The 23,658-nt window shown below is 33.3% G+C and overlaps 1 protein-coding gene and 1 long non-coding RNA gene across 2 annotated transcripts in view; both read left to right on the forward strand.

Annotated features, from left to right (window-relative positions):
* Positions 1–43: 43 nt before the first annotated feature.
* The window catches only part of LOC128186915 (uncharacterized), a 33,055-nt gene continuing 9,440 nt past the window's right edge, over positions 44–23,658 (forward strand). Inside the window, exons 1-9 of the mRNA XM_052856895.1 lie at positions 44–148; positions 7,613–7,703; positions 12,488–14,140; positions 14,302–14,358; positions 19,681–19,899; positions 20,107–20,145; positions 22,613–22,656; positions 22,823–22,946; positions 23,259–23,387. Of these exons, the coding sequence (XP_052712855.1) occupies positions 12,544–14,140; positions 14,302–14,358; positions 19,681–19,899; positions 20,107–20,145; positions 22,613–22,656; positions 22,823–22,946; positions 23,259–23,387 (2,209 nt within the window). The 5' untranslated portion in view covers positions 44–148; positions 7,613–7,703; positions 12,488–12,543. The remainder of the gene's footprint in view (positions 149–7,612; positions 7,704–12,487; positions 14,141–14,301; positions 14,359–19,680; positions 19,900–20,106; positions 20,146–22,612; positions 22,657–22,822; positions 22,947–23,258; positions 23,388–23,658) is intronic.
* On the forward strand, positions 8,542–10,198 carry LOC128186919 (uncharacterized). Its single transcript, XR_008244005.1, has 2 exons — positions 8,542–9,253; positions 9,664–10,198. It is a non-coding gene; the product is annotated as an uncharacterized LOC128186919 (long non-coding RNA).

Below are 23,658 nucleotides of genomic sequence, written 5' to 3' on the forward strand. Positions count from 1 at the left end.
GATGATATGAGTTTTTTGAAACCTTTGAATTTTATTTCAAGGAGGACATGATCTTTTGAGATGTGGAAGATGCAAAGGCATTTATAGTGATGTAGCCTTGTTTTTTAAGCACAGAACAACTTGTCATGCAAAGAAAGAGAGCACCAAGGTAAGTTAAATTGTGATTTACATACATTCATAGTTCTCTCAAAACTACAGGCTAAATGACGAAAGCCTGAATAACAGTTTGTTATAGAAATGAATAAAAAAATGTAAACCCACTTTTATTTGCGACGACTTTATTTCGTGATTTACTTCCAATAAACTGGTTTGTGATGACTAATGTTTATGACCAAGCCTTAACAAGGCCTGTCTTGTTATAACTACAAAACGATAACAACTGGTTCACAGCGAAAAATATTCACAAGGACGAGGCCCTCATGAACCTAGCTAAAATTTCTCGCACACGAATAAAAGTTGGTTAACAGTAATTTTTTGAAAATGCAAGGGCTTCAATTTTTGAAGATAATTTAGAAGCATTGGTAAGTTAAGGCAATGTTATTAACACTGTTGGTCAAAGAGTAGAGAAGGAGGGGGCAGGAAGGGTATGTCCAATTTTGAGAGGAGAGAGAGAGAGAGAGAAATTAGGAGTGTGTACCATACACAAGGCTTTGCAGTAATTAAGTTCAATTATCGCTCTGCTAGCGATGCTAGCAAGATTTAGATAAAGACTTGAATTGCATTTGTGATGCTCTAGGCAAAAACCTCCATTATCTCATTAAAAACAACGTCAATCCACGCGTCTAAATATCACGACGTAACCGGTGTATTCTCTTATGCCTTGTGTTTCAGTTCCATGTCCAAACATCAGTTACAACGTAGTGAGGGAATTTCTGCTAAGCCTAAATAAAGTTTTGCATAATCAATAATTTTTTTAAGTTAAAAGTGGGATGTTTAAAAATTTATAAGTGAATTATGACTGAGTGTTGAAATATACATGCATGCACTTTTCAAAGAATGTGGACCTAAGTTGTGTGGAACAAGTAAAATTTTGGGGCTTCAAAGTTAATTTCAGTAACTTTTTTTAATGTAATATTCATCAATTTACTTAAGGTACTTCACTACACCGAGACTTATACTTTTTAAGACACTACGTCACAAGATGGCGATTAAACTGTTTTGTTAAACTGTTTGTATCAATCGATTCAGATGTATATCGTCGTAGCTCAGTGGTTAAAGCATCAGGCTTGTGAACCGCAGGTCATGAGTTCGAATCCACCTGGGGCTTTTGTTTATGTTTACTGAATGAAATTTTTGAAAATATCATTTTTTATCTAAAATTGCACATTTTTTCGCCTATTTGACATATAAACTTCTTATCCATCACGCTTTGTATCATAAGCAAGTAATTTTCTGCTGATTTGAGAAACTATTTCAAGGTGTAGTGAGGCACCTTAAATACTAAAGATTTTTATTAAGTAATTGATAAATTAGCATAACTCAAAATATTTTTTTTAAACAAACGTGATGCTTAACTGAGTGACGATCTAATCTAAATGTCATAGGTGCCCAAAAACATGTATTTATGTGTTGTCAGTAGTAAACGATAACCCGATATCAACAGTGACATGAATGATTTGTATACTTCAACTATAACTGTAGCAATACAAAAAACAAAAAAATCATCTGACAAAAAATCACTCATGAGATAAGCTACATACCTTTACCTTCATGGAAAAACTGGGTTGACTAATTATCCGAGAAGCTACAATTCTGCAACTATCATAAGATAAACATTTATGAATGCTAATCAGAAATACAGCAGAACCTTTCATTGTGGTTTCTATACACAGCAGTTGTTATTGTCTTCTTTTTCCTTTTAATTAGTATTACTCAATGTATTTGAATATTTAAGAGAGATAAGTATGTTTGGACGCTTTAAAGGGACTTGGACACGATTTGAGATCAAAAATTTTATTTTTTATGTATAATATGATTTATTGGTGCATTTTAAATGATTGACCAATATATTAAATGTTAAAATCAAGTTACAAGTGAGATAAAGAGGTAAGAATTGATTGTTATGTAAACAAAGCTTGAGTCTTATAGTTGTTTACAAAAAATGTAATGTAAAGAATTACCATTTCTTAGACAAAATGGCATGTAAAAAAACAATTTAAACTAATTTAATATCTTCTTAAATAATATTATCAACAAAAGAAAGTTACATTTGATTGAAATTTACACCAATACAACGAATATCTAAAAAATGACAATATTCGAGCTAAATTGTTTACAAACAAAGAATTATAAACTCTGTATCTTGTTTATAAATTGATATTTGAGTTTCAAATTTTGACATGGCATTATAAACTTTTATATTTTTCAGTATATATATACACATTGAAAATGGAAAAATAAAATTTGAAAATTTTAAGTCAAATCGTGTCCAAGTCCCTTTAACAGATGTACCTGAAAGGCTGAATTTCATACCTTTTGGCGGACACTTAGCTGTTACAGGAACCAATCATTATACAACCTGTTTTTGATTTGTGAATATATCTTCTACTTTGTTTGTTAGTCTCATGGCTTTTGGATCTGTGTATATATGAAAACCAAAAATGATACACTACAGCCAGCGTGGATCCCTTATTTTCCCGCGACATCGTGATGGTGTTTTAATCCTTTCCGCGACACACCGTCGCGGGATTGTCATCGCGGTGATCGCGGGGCCACGATTTTACCGCGATGGTGTAAGACACCATAACAGGTGTGTTATCTGTATCATTGATTAAACCGAAAAGAAGAAAAAAACTGCTGTTTTAATTATTGTTAGAATTTAGATATAAATATTATTAGAAGAAAAATTCATTATTTTCTTTGAATTGTTTTTAACAAAAACTTCTAAAAAACTATTGCTGCATTTCTTAATATTGTGTAAGAGTCCCAAACATACCAATTTATTACGCAAATCATGCATATACGTGTACTTGAAAATTAGTTTAAAGTTTTATTTTTTGCATATGATGAGTTGAAAATATGCCACAGATTTATAGAAGACAAATATTCCGCGATGTACTATTATAAGGTCGCGATCATAGGCATCGACTCAACTTTTATGTTTTCCCCACAATCTGACTCTTATTTAACTCATTAAATACTTTCGGGGCCCCCCTCTCTCTCTCTCTCTCATTATAAAAAATAAGATTTTATGTAAATTATCTTAAGAGGGTCGGTGTTAATTATAGTTTAGGCAACGGTATCGTCAATTATGGAACAATTATCACCTTGCAGGACAAGTGTCACCTATTATATATATATGAAGGCGACAATATATATCGTATGGGCTTTAGGTAGACTGCCTATATTCGAACACAAAATAATGCATACTTCAAACAGGCACATTGAAAATCAGTCATCCGTATGTTTAGGGGTGTGTAAATATTACATAACACTTCCTGTCTGTGACAGCAACCGTGCTCTGACCACGTGCCATGAGAAATCTTATCAAATGTTGAGACATTCTCTCTCTCTCTCTCTCTCTTATTCCAAATAAATTATATTTTATGTGAACTGCTAAAGTAGAACATGTAGACATTAACGGCATTCTAAATGAAATGCACATACATAACCGACGTTTTCAGAAATATATATCATACCAGGGACGTATATATAAAAGTCCATGATCATACACGATTTCTATTTTTACCACATGAAGATAAAATAGTGCATGATTCAGACAGATATATAGAAAATCAGAAGTACAGCACAATTTATTCAAAAGCTATCCCTGTGTATAACTATTACATAACACTTGCCGTGAGAAATCTTAGCAAATGTTGAGACACACCTCTCTCTGTCTCTCTGTCTCTCTGTCTCTCCAAAATCAAAATATATAAAATTCTAAGAATTTTGAAAAATAAAACTTTCTTAATTTTAACATGGCTAAAGGAATTAATAATATACCACATATACAAACGATTTTATCATTAGCATTTTCTTAAACTGATTGAACCTATTTTATTTAAAAACGATTGATAAACAAGTTATACAACTTATATTAATATTTTTCGTTGGCACTGATGTCAGCGCAAGGGGGTCAATGATGTGGGAGAAAGCCAGAGTGCCTGGAGAAAACCCACGTGTACAACCGGGCAACCTGCAGCAAATACATGCAACTAATGTCGATCACGGGGATTGAACTCGGGTTGCAGCGGTGATAAGCGAGTGCACTTTAAAACATTTTATATCTACATGTACTTTGTTATTCATTAAATCAATTCTTTAAATGTATTTCGAAATGGCCAGGTGTAAGGTATGTTTTATAAGTAAGAATTAATTATGAAAGATTGTAAATGAAATGCTAATTAGTATCCCCATTCTCGAGGCCAAAAAAGATATTTTGATGAAATGTTTATTATATAATTAATCAAATTAACTGATAACCAAGAATTGTCAGCGATGAATGTGCCAAAATTAATTTATATGTAACGCTATCGAGTATAAAAAATTCTGTATTAGCATAATTACAGGTTCCTTTTATTTCTCCCACTTTTTAAAGTAATAATAATTAATTGTAACAATCAACACCTTTTATAAAATAAAGGAATATGAATTAATATTCATTAATTCTCTCAATCATATTTCCCATATGAGAAGAAATTGGGGGAGGTAACTCGCGTTAAAAACAAGAAGAGTTCACCTGGGACTGGTTTCACAGTACCGCGACGGTGTGGACAAGGTGAGAAGCTGTATCGCGAGGATGCACGGTTTTACCTGAGTTATACCTGATCGGATATAAGGATTTGCGAATTACTGTGAAGTAAAATCAGGTAGAACATTTGTATGTTAATTCTTACGGACGGCGGAATATCACAAATGACCGTTTGATGCTGAGGATATTTTGGAAATGAACTTTGCACAAAATTGAATTCGTGAATTCTTTGTTGAACTGAGAAAATTACAGCGATCTGTTTTCAATTACTTTCTTCAATTTTGGTTTGTTTCTTCATATAACAAAACAGATGTTGACTGTTTTTCGGGTAACATTGATTATATAAGCCCCCTTGGGACGAAAATATTGCCCTTCACTTCGCGTCGGGCAATATTTATCCCTCAGGGGCTAATATAATCAATGTTGTCCTCAACCCCAGTCAATATTTGTATAATATGTATATGTATAGTTACAGCAATAATTCTGTAGCGTTTATTTGCACAGTTGATGTCAAAGCAAATACATCAGTCCTTATTCTATACAACACCTTAATAATGAGAAATATATGTAATGCTGTATATCATTAGATAAGAATCAATAAAGAACTGAAATTGTCAAGGCGTAAATATGCATGACATGTTTCAATGTTCGTAAAATTTCGATCTCTTGCTAAAAAAGAAATAGTTTTTTTAGTAAAGAAAAATAGTTGTACCGTACGTAATGCATTGGTTGCTCAAACCCCTTGATGTAGTAGATGTCCATGGATACACTAAGCCAATCATTTTTAGCACACCTGGGTTGAAAGCTTAAGTGAGCTTTTCTGATCACATTTTATCTGTTGTCCATCTGTTCTTTTGTCCGTAAACTTTTCACATTTTCGACATCTTCCCTTAGGCACCTGAGGTGTGTCCAATGCACGATGTTTTATCAATATTGTCGACATCGCAATGTTGCCCAATACCGAGTAGACATTGTGTTAATATCATATTAGCATAATTTTTAAATTTGCATTTGCAGCGTACCATATATATCCTGTGTACATTTTCGATATCGCAATGTTGAACAACATCGAGTCGACATTGTGTCCACATCGTGTGTCTTGTTTCCTGTTTACATCGTCGACATTGCAATGTTGATCGATATCAGGTCAACATCGTGTCTACATGGTACCTCTTATATTCTGTTTACATCATCGATATCGCAATGTTGATCGACATCGAGTCGATATCGTGTTTACATCGGGTGCCTTCTCTTCTGTTTACACCTTCGACATTGCAGTGATGATCAACATCCTGTAGACTTTGTGTCTACATCTTACCTCCTGTTTTCACAGTCGACAACGCAATGTTGATCAACATCGTGTAGACATTGTCTACACCGTATCCTGTTTACATCGTCGACATTGTCGATATCGAATGTTGACCAACATTGAGTCGACATCGTGTCTACATCATGTTCCTTCTTTCCTGTTTACATATCGACATCGCAATGTTGATCAACATCGAATCGACATCCTGCCTACATGGTACCTCTGTTTACATCGTCGACATTGTTGATATCGCAATATTGATCAACATTGATTCGACATTGCAATGTTGATCGACATCGAGTCAACATCGTGACTACATGGTACCTCAAATATCCTGTTTACATCGTCGACATCGTGTCTACATCGTGTGCCTTCTTTTCTGTTTACATTGTTGACATTGTTGATATCGCAATGTTCAACAACACCGATTCGACATTGCAATGTTGATCGACATCAAGTCAACATCATGTCGACAATGTCGACTTTGTAAATGGCAAATAAAATATTGGCAATGTTAACAATGTAAACTTGATATTGTTTCAACTTCGTCAACGTTGCAATGTCGACGATGTAAACGGCAAATAAAATATCGGCAATGTTAACAATGTAAATTCGATATCTGTTCAACAGGTAGTGGTTCAAAGTAATGAAATTCATGACCCTGGGGGTAGGTTGGGGCCACAATGGGGGATAAGATTTTTACATAGGAAAAAATAGAGTAAATCTTTCAAAAGCTCAGAAACTACTCAGCCAAAAAAGTTGAGTTGTGAAATTTGGGGGGGGGATCGAAGTTTTACATAGAAATATATAGAGTAAACCTATAAAAAATTTTCTCAGAAACTAATCTGCCAGGTGATTCTTTGAAATTGTTTAGACTTTGGCCTCAGAATGATCCTTGGGCCTTACAAGGGGTTCAGAGTTTGATGTAGGTTTATATCACATACATAAACAATTGTTAAAAATCTTTTTGATAATTTTAAGAATATCCAGGGGGAAAATTGATTTTTATTTATACAGGATCTACATGTATTATCCTACATTGTCCTGATAGTTTGTATTATGACTCCATTGAACTGATTTTTTAAAAATATGTATTGTTCTTCAGGTGAGCGATGTGGCCCATCGGCCTCTTGTGTTGAATAATTGATCGTAATATTAACATCAAAAGAATAATTTTATTTGTCTATATAAAAGGCAGATTTACGGTATGAATTAAAAAAAATATGATCTCTGATGCTCAGCCATAAATGTAGATAATTTAGAGTTAATAATGGCCGAGCATCAGAGATCATTAATCAAATAGAAATAAAGAATAAAGCAATATGTGTGTGTGGTTTTTTTTTTTTGGGGGGGGGGGGGGGGGGTTCATTTTAGGGGAGTTGTAAATTGGTGCCTTGGGGTCAGTAGCTTGGTCTTTTGGCCATTCATTCTTAATCATCATGTTAATTTGCTCCATTACATAAAATGTTGTAAATTTTATAAGAAACAGACTTTGTATGACACTTGTGTTAGCTTATTAAACTAGAATATTTTGTGAATATGACATACCAAATTTTAAAAGCTCAAATGATCTCAAACTTTTTCACTTGATTAAAAAATTACAATTGCAGGCAAATCTTGGCAGGAATTTGTCTTCCTTAAGCAGTGATAAGAATCTTGCAGCTGAGGATGAACCAACGGCAGATCATCAAAATCCAGCAGGTATGTAGTTTCCGTACAAAGGCTATGTAGTTAGCTACGATAGCCATGCAATGTTTTACCTCTTAAAACAAAGTGTCAAAATTCCACTGGGATGTATAATAAGCACCCTTTTAATTCTCATAAAGACATTTTTTAGAAAAAAATATGCATATTGTCATCAAATTGTTGTACATGTTAAGCTGTTAAGCGCAAGACTGGCCAATTAATACCTTTGTAATGAAGTATATAAATAAATGTAGATATATAAACAGGTGTTGTAATCAATTATCTCATTAAATCCCCGCAGACTTCATGATCAAATTACACACTCAATTATTTGTCATAAATTCATTATCAGGTGTCGAAGTTTGGCTTCTTTTGTTAAGGGGTCACATGTCAGAGTCAGAAGTCATGTGACAAAACAGACAAAATAGCCGTTGAAAACAGGCATGTTGAAACTATGGGACCTAAAAACACTGGCTGCTGGCCGCGTTAGTCAGGTGGCCGCTTAAATTAGTTAAAATATAGTGAAATACTAAATGGGCGGGATTGAAACTTGCCATTAATGGTGAGTTGCTGCTGATTTAAGGTGGCCGCCCGTACCAAACATTCTAACAAATGCTCATGAGCAGCTCATGAGAAGCACATGAGAATCTAGTAAGAAATGTATGCAAATTAGGTAGGAATTCATTTTGCTCATGTGCAGATTGTTAGTCTCTGTTAGGGAGGAAATTACTAACCAAAATGCACATGTGCAAAACTTTGCTCACCTGATTGCTCATGAGCAAAATTCTATTCGAATTGCTCACGTAAGCAACAGGCTTATATTATATACAGATACATTGACGGTAGATTTTTTTCTAAGTTCAACTTTCTCACGTGAGCAAGAGGTTAGGAAATTGGACTTAGTCAGTATATGCAGTATCAAAGTTAAATCAAAATGAAAGAAAAAAAAATTACGTCCTTTTTCCTCACGTAAGCAATTGCAAAATTTTGTTAACAAGTACATTTTGACACCCCCTCCCCCACCCCATTTTTTTTTCGTGAACACCAAACTGTCAGGTTTTTTTTTTTTGGTAACGTTATATTCTTTTTTTCCTAAATTGAATTATCACTCAACTTACTATTTAGATATGAGAATCTGACAAAACCGCTTGATATTGTGATTTTTCGTACGCTGTTTGTTTCTACTTTTACTTTTGTTTTAATGTAAAGTTACCCGCTAGTCTGGTTCTCGCTCCCGCCCAAAACGAAGTAAATAACGCAGTGGCGGGGGAACCAGTCTAAGCTACGCGCGCGCTCATTGGTCGATTAAATGCCAGCCGCCAATTTTCATATTCGATTCCGCCATGTTGTCTACCATCACAGATGACGGTGAAATGAATTAAAAAGGGAATTATCTGATTCTGTACGGTACTACCGGTTGATAAGGTTAAAAACTACGTTGTCAATGGGGTATTCGTCTATGGAGTGTTTTAGTGTGAAAAATCCACGGCTGAACAGAGAAAGAATCTGAATGAATGAATCGAGTGTCGACACCCCCTGCATCTTCTGTATGAGCACTTCATTAAGTAAGTTGAGCATTAACTTGTTAAAATATATTCTTTGAATCACTTGAATGGCAGTTAAACGTGTTTGTAATTAGAATATTGTCTTAGCATCTACCTTTAAAACGGGGTTAAACAATTTACAACTGACCATCGGGCAAATACCGGTGTCTCGAATGTAAAACACTCGTTATTTTTTTCTTTGACATTTTACTTGACAATAATTTTTGAACAAATAATTCTAACTACATTTTTTTATTATTAACACTGATTAACGATTTTATGACACGAAGAAAAGAGCTCATGTTTTTCTTGTGTAGAATCTGATAATATTAATAGTTGCAGTATTATATAATGATTTTCTTAAAAACTGCTTGAAATATGAAAATTTTTAACAATTTCACTGATATCAAATTTATTTATCTTTCCAATAGGCTTGCCCTGAGTTGCACAGACCTGAAGAAAACCATGAAAAGCTCGCTGATTTTATGAATGATGCAACAAAAAAAGTGGAGACGTAATTTAAGTAATGGAGAAGTTATACATGCTGAAGTCTGGTTGTGTCAATTTGGATATTATTGTGATGTTCTGGTAGTCAGCTGTTTGTGTGGTTGTTTATGTGTGAAATCAGAGAGCATGTGAGACACGAGACTGTCAAAGAAAGGACATTTGGAATGTTGGAGACGAATGCCTCGATCGATTGTAATGCAGCCAGTGTTTGTGCAGCACTTATGAACTACTTTGTATGGTTAAATTGAACTTTGCCTACTGTGAACTGTGATTTTTTTTCCAAGTCCGTCTGTGTGCTACACTGCTTTGTGTGATCAAACTGCAATACAAGTTTCAACATGCCAGCATTTATTATTGGTAAACTTTCTAAAGATTTATGTAAATGTAATGTTAAACAATGTATGAAATTGTATTTTTAAAATGACTGATGTAAATATATATTGATGATTTTAATTTCAATTTTTGTTCATTGTCTTTGAAGTGAGCAACTGTTGCACATGAGCCTCATGAGTCTCATAAGCCTCATGAGCCTCATGTGAGCAAAACTCTTGGTGAGCAGATCTATTCCTCACGTGAGCAAAAAATGCTCGTGTGCAGAATTTTTCTCACGTGAGCATTTTACCTAATTTGCATGTTAAATTGCACATAAGACTCACATGAGCAACTCACGTGAGGAAATCTTGTTAGTCCTCACGTGAGCTGCTCATGAGCAAATTGTGAGAATGTTTTGGTATGGGCGTAACAACAGGTGCGACTGTATATAGGAAACTGTCATATTCCGAACATCGACAAAATAATTGTAAAAATGCTACTAAGCTTTTTTTTAGCTCACCAGAGCTGAAAGCTCAAGTGAGCTTTTCTGATCACATTTGTCTGTTGTCTGTCTGTCCATTCATCTGTCTGTCTGTCTGTTCATCAATCCATAAACTTTTTACATTTTCAATTTTCTTATTCAGAATCACTGGGTCAATTTCAACCAAGCACAAAACATTAATAATATTGGGTGAAGTGAAGTTTGTTAAAATGAAGGCCCACACCTTTTTTAAAAGGGAGATAATAAAGAATTAATTGAAAAACTGTTGGTATCTTTCTAAAATCTTCTTCTCAAAACCTGTTTGGACAGAAAAGCTGACACTTTAATGGAACTAACCTCAGGAGTGAAGTGTTAAGTTTGTTCAAATCATGATCATTTGGGGTAGGGTGGGGCCACAATGGAAGGTCAAATTTTTACATAGAAATGTATAGAGAAAAATCTTCTTTTCAATAACCAGTTGGCCAGAAAAGCTGTCACTTGTATGGAAGCATCCTCAGGTTGTGTAGATTCAAGTAAGTTAAAATCAAGACCCCTAGTGGTGAGGTGGGGTCACAGTGAGAGTGAAGGGAGGTCAATTTTTTTTCATATGAATATATAGGGGGAAATATTTTAAAATCTTTTCTCAATTACTCAAGTACCATTAGACTGATAAAGCTGTAACTTGTGTGGAAGCATCCTTGGGTAGTGTAGAAATCATGATTTCTGTGGGTAGGGTGGGGCCACAAAGGGGGGGGGGCTCAAATTTTTACTTAGAATATATATAAAAATCCAACTGGCCAATAAAGCTGTAACTTATGTGGAAGCATCCTCTAGTAGTGTACACAATGTTGGGGGGGGGGGGTGTTAGATTGAATTCTTACATGTACATTGGAATTTCTATAGAGAAAAATCTTTTAAAATCCTCTTCTAACAAATGAATCACTGTAACTTTTATGAAAGTATCCACTGATTGTGAAGAATCAAATTTAACAAAATCGTGATCTTCTGAGGTAAGGAAGGACTTCCAATTCTTACAAAGGGAAAAAGTTGAAATTATTCCAAAAAACTCAAATGCTATAAGACAAGTGATTTCTTCCTATATGCGAGCATCTTGATATTTTGTTGATTCTCAGTTGCTTATACTGTGGCCTTTATACAATTTTTGATGAAGGTTTATAAATATATGAACAAATGTTTAAGATCTTCTTGAGAACTGCAATACTATATATGTGATATGACTATAAAAACACCCTGTTACAAATGGGGCTTAATGTTTAACATAAGAATATCTGGAGAAAAATTTAAAAATCTTTGTATACCGGAACTATTCTATTACACTGTCTAAATATTTTGTATATGACTACTTAATCTGATTTCATTATGGTTATTTTTGCTCAGGTGAGCAATGTGGCCCATAGGACTGTTCATTTATGTTACTTCTTATAATGTACCCCATAATGTTTCATTCACTACACATCATTCTCAGAGAAGTTTTTAAAAGTCAATGTTCTCAGAAGAGTTTGTAGGTCTAAAATGCGAAAGTAAGCACTGATGTTAACACTCTCTTAGTAAAAAAAGGAGGGGGAATTCTGTACCTGAAACACTATGTTTAAATCTTTATCATCTAATTGACACTGTATCTGAGATGCATCAGATAAGTAACCAAGGCTGCTTATATACTGGAACTTAAAATTTATGAATAATGATTTTTAAAATTAAAAGTAAATTGTATGATTTTTTGTATTCAATTTATTCAAGTTTTTGCATATATTTATAAAACCATGCTCATTTTTTTCCATAATTTATGAATGGACATATATACCAAGTATAAGTTAATATATACCTCCTTAAATTATCATAATCAACATTCTTTATTCGATATAAGAGATATTCTAGCCAATCAAAAAGTGCATTGCAACCAGAATTAAATTGTTTTATGCTATTTAAATTTAAAGATGATCAAACCAAATTGAAAAAATCCAAACCAAAAAGACCATGTCCGTTTTGTGGTATGCTGGCCTCTCGACTCACAGACCACATAACAAGAAAACACAAGATGGAAGAAAGTGTTAAAGCAGCATTGGCGTTACCAAAGGAGCTAAGAAACAGGGAATTTCAGAAGTTGAAAAAAGAAGGAATTTTTAAAGCAAATAAAAATCTTCTTAAGGAACAAAATCCAGACTACAGCAAGATTTTGGTTGAGCGAAATCAAGGGAGGGGTGCATTGGCAATGTGTTCCCTTTGTAAAGGATTCTATCATAGGAACATAATTAACAGACATAAGAAACGATGTTCTTCTGCAGAAGGTACTACTGACTACCCTGCAACATTTAACATCACACTGTTAAGTCAGCCAAACTTCTCAAACTCTTATGTAGAAGAGATTTTAAATCGTTTCCAAGAAACTGAAATTTCAGCTGTCATTCGATCTGATGATTGGATCCAAAGATATGGATATCTATGCTTCCAAAACTTTGAGGGCACTGAGAAGAGAACAGAAAAAAGGTCATCTCTTATGTCTAATCTAAGACGCCTAGCTCGCCTATTTTTGGAGTTTAAACAAATTATTGCAAAGGAAAACCCATCTATAGAATTGAATTCTTGCAGCCAAATGTTTGATAGAGATTTCATTCTCTATATTCAAGAGGCCATTTGCTCTATTACCACAGACAAAGATACAAATGCAGTGAAAAATGGCCTGAAAGTTTCTCTGCGTTATCTCATAAGTGATGTCTGCAAGGTTATGAGAGCAAATTATCTGTTAATGAAACAGGATGAAAAAGCAGAAGAAATGGCAAAATTCATCTCTGTTTTACAACTGATTTGGCCTTCCTTTTTTGCTAGTGCAGAAGAATCAGTAGTAAAAAAGAGACAGTCTGATTTAAGAAGACCAGTTAGACTGCCAAGTGAAAAGGAAATAGAGAAATTAAGAGACTGCACAAAGGAAATTATTGACAGTCTCTCCGTAGATATGTATGAGACTTTTGACTATTCAAAATACAGTCAGCTACGAGATGCTGTTGTTTGCAGATTAACCCTGTTTAATGCCAGAAGAGGGGGCGAGCCAAGCAGAATGGCAGTCCAAGATTGGGAAGATGCCCTTCAAGGTGTTTGGATAGACCAAGCAAAGGTGGAGCATGTTGAAGATGACATAGAGAAAAAGCTTCTATGTGAAAACAAAATTGCCTACATACATGCTTCAAAGGTAACCAAGCTAGTGCCACTTCTCATACCAAAAGACTGTTGGCAAGCAATGAAAATTTTAACGGATTATGAAGTACGCAGAGGAGCAGAAATTAATGAGGACAATACATATGCATTTCCAAACATAAAGCATTCAAAAAATCATGCCTCAGGGTGGATTGCTGTTAATAATTTATGCAGGAAAGCAGGACTGGAGCGCAACATAAGTGCAACTGATATGAGGCATTATGTTGCAACCTCATACGCTCTGTTAGATGTGTCCCCAAATGAAAGAGAAATGTTTTATAAACATCTTGGACATTCAAAACAAATGAACGAAAATGTTTATCAGTGCCCTCCGGCAATGAAAACAATCACACAAGTTGGGAAATTTCTTAATCAGTTGGAAGGCAACTATTGTACATGTAAGTTTGTTATTCATCTATTAAACGAAGACTACTATCACTATTTACAGATAACCGGCAATAATTTATTTTGATAGAGCATAGAATTAAATCATATCACGAACATTAGTGATGTTTTGATTTTAATGATATGGATTAAATTTCAAGTATTTATTTTTCAGCCATTTCAAGCCCAAAGAAGTCAGGTGCCAGAGAGGTCGGAGTCGAAGTTCTTTCTGGTATGTTTCATTTATTGATGAAATAGTTTTAAAAAACTAAGGTCAGATGCGACCTATCTTTCATTATTTTCTATTTTTTTCTATCTCCGCAATGTAAAGATTTCCACTACACTGTGGTTTCATCAATATTCGTTGAATACCAATTTTTGTGTACTGTCAAATTATTAAAATTCGGGGTACGGGGGGGGGGGGGGGCAATTTTACAGGTTAGTAGGGATGTAATTTCGTGTTATCACGGATACTTACAAAAGTAAATATGACTTTACAGTCCTAATTTATTTATTCGTTGAGGATGTTAGTTCGTGGATTAGCAGTGCCCACGAATTCCACGAAAATTGAGCCACCGCGAAATCTAATGATTCCTAAGTATTTCGTTGTTTAATTGATCCTTGAAATTAAATGTTGCTAACTGTATTTTTCAGAATTTTGGTTTTAACCATTTATTGATTCAAACTAGCGGTCATTTTTCTACCAATTCTTCAAAGTGGACCTATTTACACTTTTTAGAAAAAAATTTTGCTAAATTTAAGTAGACTCCATCACCCTATAAAATGGATCATTCTATTTTTCGAAAAATATGATGTTTTGTATATTCAGTGTAGGGGTATCATTAGGCCAGCATTTTTTGAAATTTCGATTTACAAACCCGCCGACCCTATTGTTTTAAAAATTCAAATAAAAATAAAAGGACCTGAACTAGCTATTAATTTTATTTTTTCCTCCGACCCGAAATTTTCTTTCTGGTAAAAATAAATGTTGATGCAATCACGTATGTGTAGTCTGAATTATTGTTGTTCATGCATTGATTAAAAAGACAAAGTTCTTTCCGATCAAGTCACAGGCACTAGAAGTCACAAAAAAAACACCAACGGGCCTACTTCTATTTGCTTTCGCCCAACCCTACAATTTACGACCCTATTAAGTTTTGTGATCGGCAACTTAGCCAGAATTTCCTCAAGAAAGAGAAGTTGAAGTCTTTTTCTATCACAATTCCGTAAATTAAAAAAAAAAAACCAAGAAAATGATAAGTTACTTTTTTAAAAAACATTTTTGCAAAATAAATTCTAAAATAATCATAATTTAACCGTTTGGAAATAGATCCTCTACATAACGGTTGTAAGTGGGTCATAGGGTTGGACTAATAACCCTAAACACACTGAACACAGTAGTCTTATGACTGAAGGAAAGAGAATGATTTTATTTGTCATTAAGCTAACAAAATAACGAAACATTTCCTTCATTAAAGGTATAATTACATAAATAAATAAAATTTTAAAAGTTAGTTAGTCTTTTTTAAATAAAAAAACTTGTTTGATTTTTTACTGACATTTATGGACATGCTTCTAATCCAATTTATTTTCAGTAACAATATTTTAAATTTTGAATTTGTGAATAGCATTGTTAATTTAAACAAATAAATGATTTCTCAAACTTCTTCCTTTTTTTCTGCAAGGAAGAAGTGAAAACTCCCTTAATTTTTTTTTGTCTTAAAGGGTACCTGCAGCCCAGCCGATGTGAAACATATGTTAAAGAGTTTATTTACCAAAATTTAATGCAAAAAACCGCATCGAAATCGGTGCAAAAATAACGGAGTTACGCCTCCTCAAAGTGGCTATTTTTACCTGCTTTGGGAAATCTAATCAAGAGAAAACAGAATTAGGCGATAACGAGGCTTCAGCGGAAGTGACGTCACGGGGTCAACAGGAGGGAAATTTCCTTACAAAGCTATACAAATTAAATTCGATTTTTCAGCCAAAATGATTGATATAGGTATTGTTTTGACGTATCTTGTTATTTTAAGTATTGTAGGTATAGAAATTTGTATCCGTTATTATTTTATTACAATCAGATTTCTTTTTAAAGGATTTTAAAATTTGTTATTCTCGTCGCCTTTTTATCGATGAATACGATATCTTAAAACGCTTACATGGGCTGATTATGTTCATTATTCATTTTTTGATTACATAATTTCCTTTCACACACGAGTGATTCGAGACAATGACACAGGTAAACAGGTAAATAATGAAGCCACTGCACCAGACACACGTGTATCTGGGGTATGTATACACAAGGTACACGAGTCTGGTGAACAAAGAGAGAGTTTCACACCTCTAGACTGGTAAATTGATTTGTGTATAATTAGCTACTCAATTGTTAAAAGATAAAACAGAAAAATAAATTAGACTGTGTAAAATCAAGCATTCGTCAGCTAAAACATGTGTATAGTCCGTCAATCAGTGCATGATACTATTAAATAGTAAAACTAATGTTCGAAGTAAATGCCTTTACTGTTACTTATCTAATCACTTAAATAATGACCAAATTTACAATTCAGCAATTGAAACCTTTTTTATAAGATCAAGTAATTATTTCGGAAGTTATTACGTTGGTCTTTATAATTTCTTATTTAATAAAGTGCAACTTTCTTTCAAGCGCTTTCAAGCGCTATTTAAACGCTTTAAATAACTCCGTATAGCTTAAATTGTAATACTGACAACGAATTATTTTGAAATCTGAATAAACTGGAACATTTTGACAAAGGATGTAAATAAATGTAAAAATTCCATTATCGTATTTTTAAAAGAACACGAGACAGACTTAATCATGCAGCCATCTTGGACTTTCGCATTGATCCGTTTATAATCCAGTGTTTGTTTGTTAAAGAATGCATACTATTTTGATTTTTATTGGTCCGAAATCAATATTATTGAATAATCGGGCGACATAATTTGTAATTTTATGCCTTATACGAGGAATAGACCCCGAGTTACCTTTTACGGAATATCATTATATGTATTATCAATATTATTAATCAGTTAATAATGTCATTGAGAAAGCATTCGAAAGAATGACATTATTAACAAAATATGTTTCTTATAACAATAATGCTTTCATTAATTGTCATTTTGCTACATATGGTGTGCATTTATATGTAAAACGTTACACATTTGACGAAATTCATGAAGCAAACAATTGTCCGAATTCGTCATTTTTGTTCGATAAAATACGGGTTAAACTCAAACAACAGTATAATTAGTCATCCAGGGTTGATAAGGAAATAAAACAACAAAAAAAAATGTTCATATTTCGATAAAACAGTACAAGAAAACGAACAGTTTTCATACGATATTCCTGTTTCTCATACAGCGGCGTTGACCCCGTGACGTCACAGTTCATCTCGCGCCAAATCGGCTTGATTCAAAACTCGTTCAGGTGTGAAATCGGGTTTTCCCCAAATATCTCGAAAACTACTTATGCGATCGCTGTAAGATTTTCAGGATGATATTTTTACACATAGATCTCCATTATATCAAAAATTGACGGGCACTGCAGGTACCCTTTAATGTACCGGCCATGTATAGTATGTACTTGTATATATATAAAAAAAAAACCTTTGTTTTTATACATGCATGTACAATTTATCAAGACAAATTTTCAGTGCCCATGGATGAAATATGTTATGATAAAAACATCACCAACAACCAAAATTACTTATATATTTAAAAAATGGCAGCTCCTGGACACGTGTTCTTATTTTAAAAATAAAAAAAATATTGTTGAAAAATTGTTTTATTTTTATTTTTTTTCTCGACGGACAAATTTTTCAATTTTATTTTTATTTTTTTTCCCTCCTCCTCACCAAATAATTCGAAAAATATTTCGTAAATCTAAAAATAAAAAAATGCTGGCCTTAGTGAGTTTTGTGCTCTTGTTCACTACTAGATAAAATATAGCAGCCAAGACTTGGACACAGAAGAATTTCATAAAAGTTTTTCATGACACTTAATTTTTAAAATGATTCAAAATTGTAAATATATATTGACATCTATTTTTATCAAGATGATGATTAGATCCAAAATTTGATTCAATTTGTAAACAGGCCTTATAAATATAAGTTATAACAAGTGTTAAATACTCATTTAATGAAGGTTGAAGATTATTAAAAATCCTTTAAATGAGCAATTTAACACAGTTAAGAAATGAACCATATTGTTCATCACTAGATGATCAAACTTATGAATCTGTGCAAAAAAGGAATCAATAGGCATACCAAACCATGCAACTGGTGTAGTAACACATTTCAGATTCATGAGTTACTGAAAAACATGTAAATACAGAAGCTTTGGAATGATTTTTTTTAAAAACCACTTTGGATATCTTGATTCCCGGATATCCCAAAGTTTTGTGGAAGTCCCCTCCCCCCCCCCCCCCCCCCCCAAGTTTAAGATCCCAATGTTTACCTGTATACACAGGGACCAAGCACGTTTTAACATTAATTTCAATGTATCACCATAAATAAAGGGGACGAACTCTGACCCAGACAAAAAACTACCAGCTCGCTTCAAAAGCCTAAAAAATCAAATAATTTTTATAACATTTGCAATATGCATGTAGTTTTCAGAAAAGTGATGTCTGAGATACAATCATGCCGAATTTCATGTTGATGGGTCGAGATCTTAAAATAGCGGAGATATACGTCATTATTCTCTCGAAGTCGCCAGTTTATTTTTACTCGGACATTTACCGGTCCAGCTAGGGCTCAGGATGGGTTTTTGCCTATGACAACAACAGTATCTCGACAAATGGAGAAACATTTGCACTAATCTTTTAAAATTTCAAAAATCAAACGCACTCTACTTACATCCTCCAATTCCGATAAATTTCCTTAAATACTCTCCAAACTGAACTTTTATTCTGCAGCCACATCAACTTCTGACAAGGCCGGCCATTGTGATAGCTAATGTTAAACTCAATTTCATTGGTTAATATTCCTTACGGTCCAATCAGAATCAGTCTTTTTTGAAATCATCAAAATGGCTGGCCCTGTCAGAAGTCAATGTGGTTGCAGAGAAAAAAGTTTAGTATGGAGAGTAATTAAGGAATTTTATTGGAGTTTTTGCATGTAAGTAGCGTGTGTTTGATGTGAGATTTTAAAAGATTAGTGCTAATTTTTCTCCATTTGTCGAGATACTGTTGTTGTATCAACCAATGGTTTTCGAGGGGCTGTCAATTTCAACTGTTATCCTCCCAAACAGGCACTATTTATTTTATTATACTGAATGTCTAAATTTTAGAAAAATTATTACTTTTTTACACAGAAATGACGTGAATTCTACAGCGAACCATGCGCGCATAATTTACGCGCATGTAACAATTCTTTGTGTTACCTGTTGCCAAGTATGTTGCTAACGCTGAGGGTAATAGAACGGATTATCAACTGTGTATAAATCAGATTTCAGTATTTAAAATGAAAGTATGGGTAATGATATGAAATTATACAAATGACATACATCTTTTAAATGTTTTAATTGTATTTTACAGAATTTATTGAATTAATGGCACCAGATACTTCATTGCCGGACGTTCTAAACTTCTACACCAAAATTGATGAGGAGCATGTGACTGTTGACCCAGAGGAGTTGGAGCAGAGAAGACATCTAGTTTTAGATGAGGATGTTCAATGCCAAGCAAAACAATTTTTTACAGAGGATGCTTGGCTAGGCATAATGAATACACTAAAAATGCTAGCTGCAGATACTGGTAAGCCTTTTTGGTGTAATTTAAGTAAAGTTCTAGATGTTAATTTACAGATATTTATAAATTTAAATTTAACTGACTAAAAATTATGTCATTTATAAATGATTAAGGTATACATGCATGTATTGTGTCTGAAAAATGGATAATTTGTAAATCGCTCAAGATGTGGTTTGATATATTTTTTCTTTCCATGGCTTTTTTTTTTTTCAGACAACAAAATACAAAAGCAAAGCAAAACCCCCTCATCAGGTAATTTAAAAGGTTTTCTATTGTATAATTTGATTTTTGTTGAAGTGTTTTGAAAACTTCATGTTAATGATCTCCGATCCTCAGCAGTGTTTCGTGCCATAAATCTGACTTTTATACAGACAGTTTTGATTAGTATTCTAGTGTTAGTATTACTATCAGTCACGCAACTGCATGCTTGGCGTAGTGGATCCATAGAGATCTACTAATCAAATTCAAGACAGCAAAGAGTTGAAGCCACTGATGCAATGGTACTTTTTTTCATTATATATGTTTATTAATTCCATAATATCCATCGTAAGCAAATTTGCAATAACTTTGTAAAATGCATGGATACCATCTAAAAATTTCATTTTATTTCATTTATAAAGTTTGAAAGAAAAAAAAAATTATGATGAAAAAAAATACTTTGAAGCTGAGAATCGGAGAACCTTAAATACATAGATATTTAGCTCAGTTAAAATTTAACATTTTTTACTTCCTCTCCAGAATCACTTGGCCAACTTCAACTAATATAAGCTTGACACAAAGCATGATTTGGTAAAGGGGATTCAAATTTGTTGAATGAAGGGCCATGTCCTCTTTCAAGGGGAAATAATAAAAAACTATTGGAAAATTGTTGATAATTTTAAAAAACCTTCTCCTCCAAACATATTTGGCAAGAAAGGCTGTTACTTTATGAAAGTATCCTCAGGTAGGGTAGAGCCAAGTTTATTCACATCATGAACCATTTGGGTGGGGATGGGTAGGGCTACAAAAAGGTCACACATTAACAAAAGAAAGAAAAGAGAAAAAATTCTTTGAAAAACTTCTGCTCAAAAACTAATTGGCCAGAAAAGTATATAAGTTGTTAAGAAGCATCCTCAGGTTAGGTAGATTCAATTTTTATCAAAATCCTAATATTTTGGGTGTTAGAGTGGGTTACATTGGAGGTTACAATTTATTGTAGGAAAAGTTTTTGAATTAATGTATATGCATTCATGTTAACTCTACCGCTTCACGCAAAAGTATACAGCTTTTTAGCTCACGGTTTCTCATCTACCGCTTTTCTTCAAACAGTCTTGTCAGGGGTAAGATTAGCATGTGACTTGAAATGCTTTTATGAAGTCAAGTGTATGATAAATTTTCAAGTAAAGTGATTTTACTATTCATACAAGCCCTTGGAATACAGGAATACATTATCTGCACATGCAGATCGATAGGGGTCACCTGAAAATTAAATCACTTACGATAATTTTGTTACTTTTGATTTTGTGTTTGTGGAGAGATATGCTAGAATTTAAGTTCCTTATACATATGACTACATAATGCTGATTTTTTTTTTATGGCTATTGTTGCTCAGGTGAGTGATGTGGCCCATGGGCCCCCTGTTATCCCCTTGCGCAACTTGTTGCAAAGGGGATATAGCATCGCTACCATGCGTGTGTGTGTTCGTATGTGTGTGTGTGCACTCCATTTCAATATTCTTGTAAATTAAAAAAAAACTCCCAATAGAATTTCCTCAACCTTTGCACAAATATGCCTCATTGTAAAAGATTAAAACAAATGCAATGTCATATTATTTGGTCAAATCTTTATGCAAAAACTTAAATAAAATTACACCATTATAAAGGAGGGGGGCATACATTATGATAAAATTTGTTTAAAACTAAAAATCATAGATTGCACACTTCTGTAAAATAACAAATAAAAAATGCATGTGCCTTTCCAAAACCATTAATACTATTACAAATTATTATTTCATTAAATCAATGTCATCATCAACTTTGTATACGAGTTATCAATCGGAATTTCTGAGTAAGAGTTATCAATCACCCAATGCGAAAGTAGCGTGACAGAACAACGTTACGGTGAGTTGATAGAGTTAATAGCTTAATGTGTGTTTGAATGTTTGTTATTATCCCCTCGCGAAACTTGTTGCGAAGGGGATATAGCATCGCTGCTGTGCGTGTGAATGTGTGTTCAGCTTGGAAGCAAGTTAAAGAAAACCCTTGCACGAAAATTTATCAAACTTTGTATACCTATTTGGCATGGTACATGTGAAAGGACAAAGCCTGGTAGTTTTCAAGTCAATTAATTGAGTACTTTCTGATATATCGTTAAAATAACACAATTTTAAACAGAAATCTTATGTACAATTTGACAATAACTACTTCCGCTTCACTTCTTTGAAACCAAAGTGAAAGTTTTTTGGATTTAGATCTCATACAGGTAAAGAAAACGTAGGTTTTGTAGTAATGGAGGGTTAGTAGAATGTGGTCTTCTCATTTACATTTACTATATATTCCTAAATAATGCATCCCCACACAATAACTCTTATTATATACTTATTGTATTCTGTTATATGATCTTTTTAGTTAAAAGATTTAATCGTAAATAATGCAATTGAAATAATTCTATGTGTATGATTATATTGAATTTAAGGCAGACGGTTGATAAAGTTTAACATAAAAATGATTTGTTGTTATAGGGTTAAAGAGAACCATAATTGAAGATGACCTTTCAGAAAGCGAGGTAACTATCAATTAATCCAAAATAATTTTAATTAGTGATTCAAATATGTAATACAATTACCGGTACAAGTATCCTTATTTTTATTATGAAATTTCTAAACTAACGAGGTCCTATTTGTTAGAAAAACTTATTAAAAATGCAAGGTATTTTTTATATGTTCTCTTAGATTCCTGGCCCTAGTCTGATGAAAAGATCAAAGAAAGATAAATTTGAAAGTGTTTCTTACATTTGTGAGGATAGTGTATCATCAGGAGAATCATCTTACAAGGATGATAACATATCCCAAGAAGGTATTAGTAAGAAATTTAATAATCCATGCAGGAACAAACAATTTATTCAGTATAAATGTTGGGACTTAATTCATTCTGAGCATATTTGCTACAATAGTGTTTTACTGTAGACATGCATATGAGCACTATTTTACACTGAAAGCATTCTATAATTGATCTATCATCATTAAAAAGTATGAACATATAGTACATAATTTCAATTACTGAAAAGCATTCCACCAGACAAGAATGTTACACATAAATCGATCACCATTCAGGGAAAAAGTGAGGAAAAAAAGACATGAATGAAATGTATTTTATTTTATTTAATAGAAGACAGGAGTTCAGTAGTCAAAGGCCAGAGACACACCTGGTCAGCAGAGGAGAATGCTGCGATTGAGCGTTTCTTCAACAGTCACATTAATGATACATCTAAACCTGGAAACCAAGGAAAACTGCATGGTAATTTATGCATGCAATTTAAAAAAAAGCAGAAGGAAACTAAGTATATGTTGTACAAATTTCAGTAAAACTTGTTTAGTACGAACACGGATATTGCGAATTCACGGATATAGCGAAGTCATCTTGGATCCCCAGCTATGTAAATTTAATTAATTTCTTATACGTTTATAACGAATTACATATATAACGAAGTAATTTCTTAGGTCCCAGTGACTTCGTTATAACCGAGTTTTGCTGTAATTTTCTAGTAAATTTGATATATTTTCCTTAA

This window comes from Crassostrea angulata, chromosome 6 (assembly GCF_025612915.1).
Source record: "Crassostrea angulata isolate pt1a10 chromosome 6, ASM2561291v2, whole genome shotgun sequence".
NCBI classification, from domain to species: domain Eukaryota; kingdom Metazoa; phylum Mollusca; class Bivalvia; order Ostreida; family Ostreidae; genus Magallana; species Magallana angulata.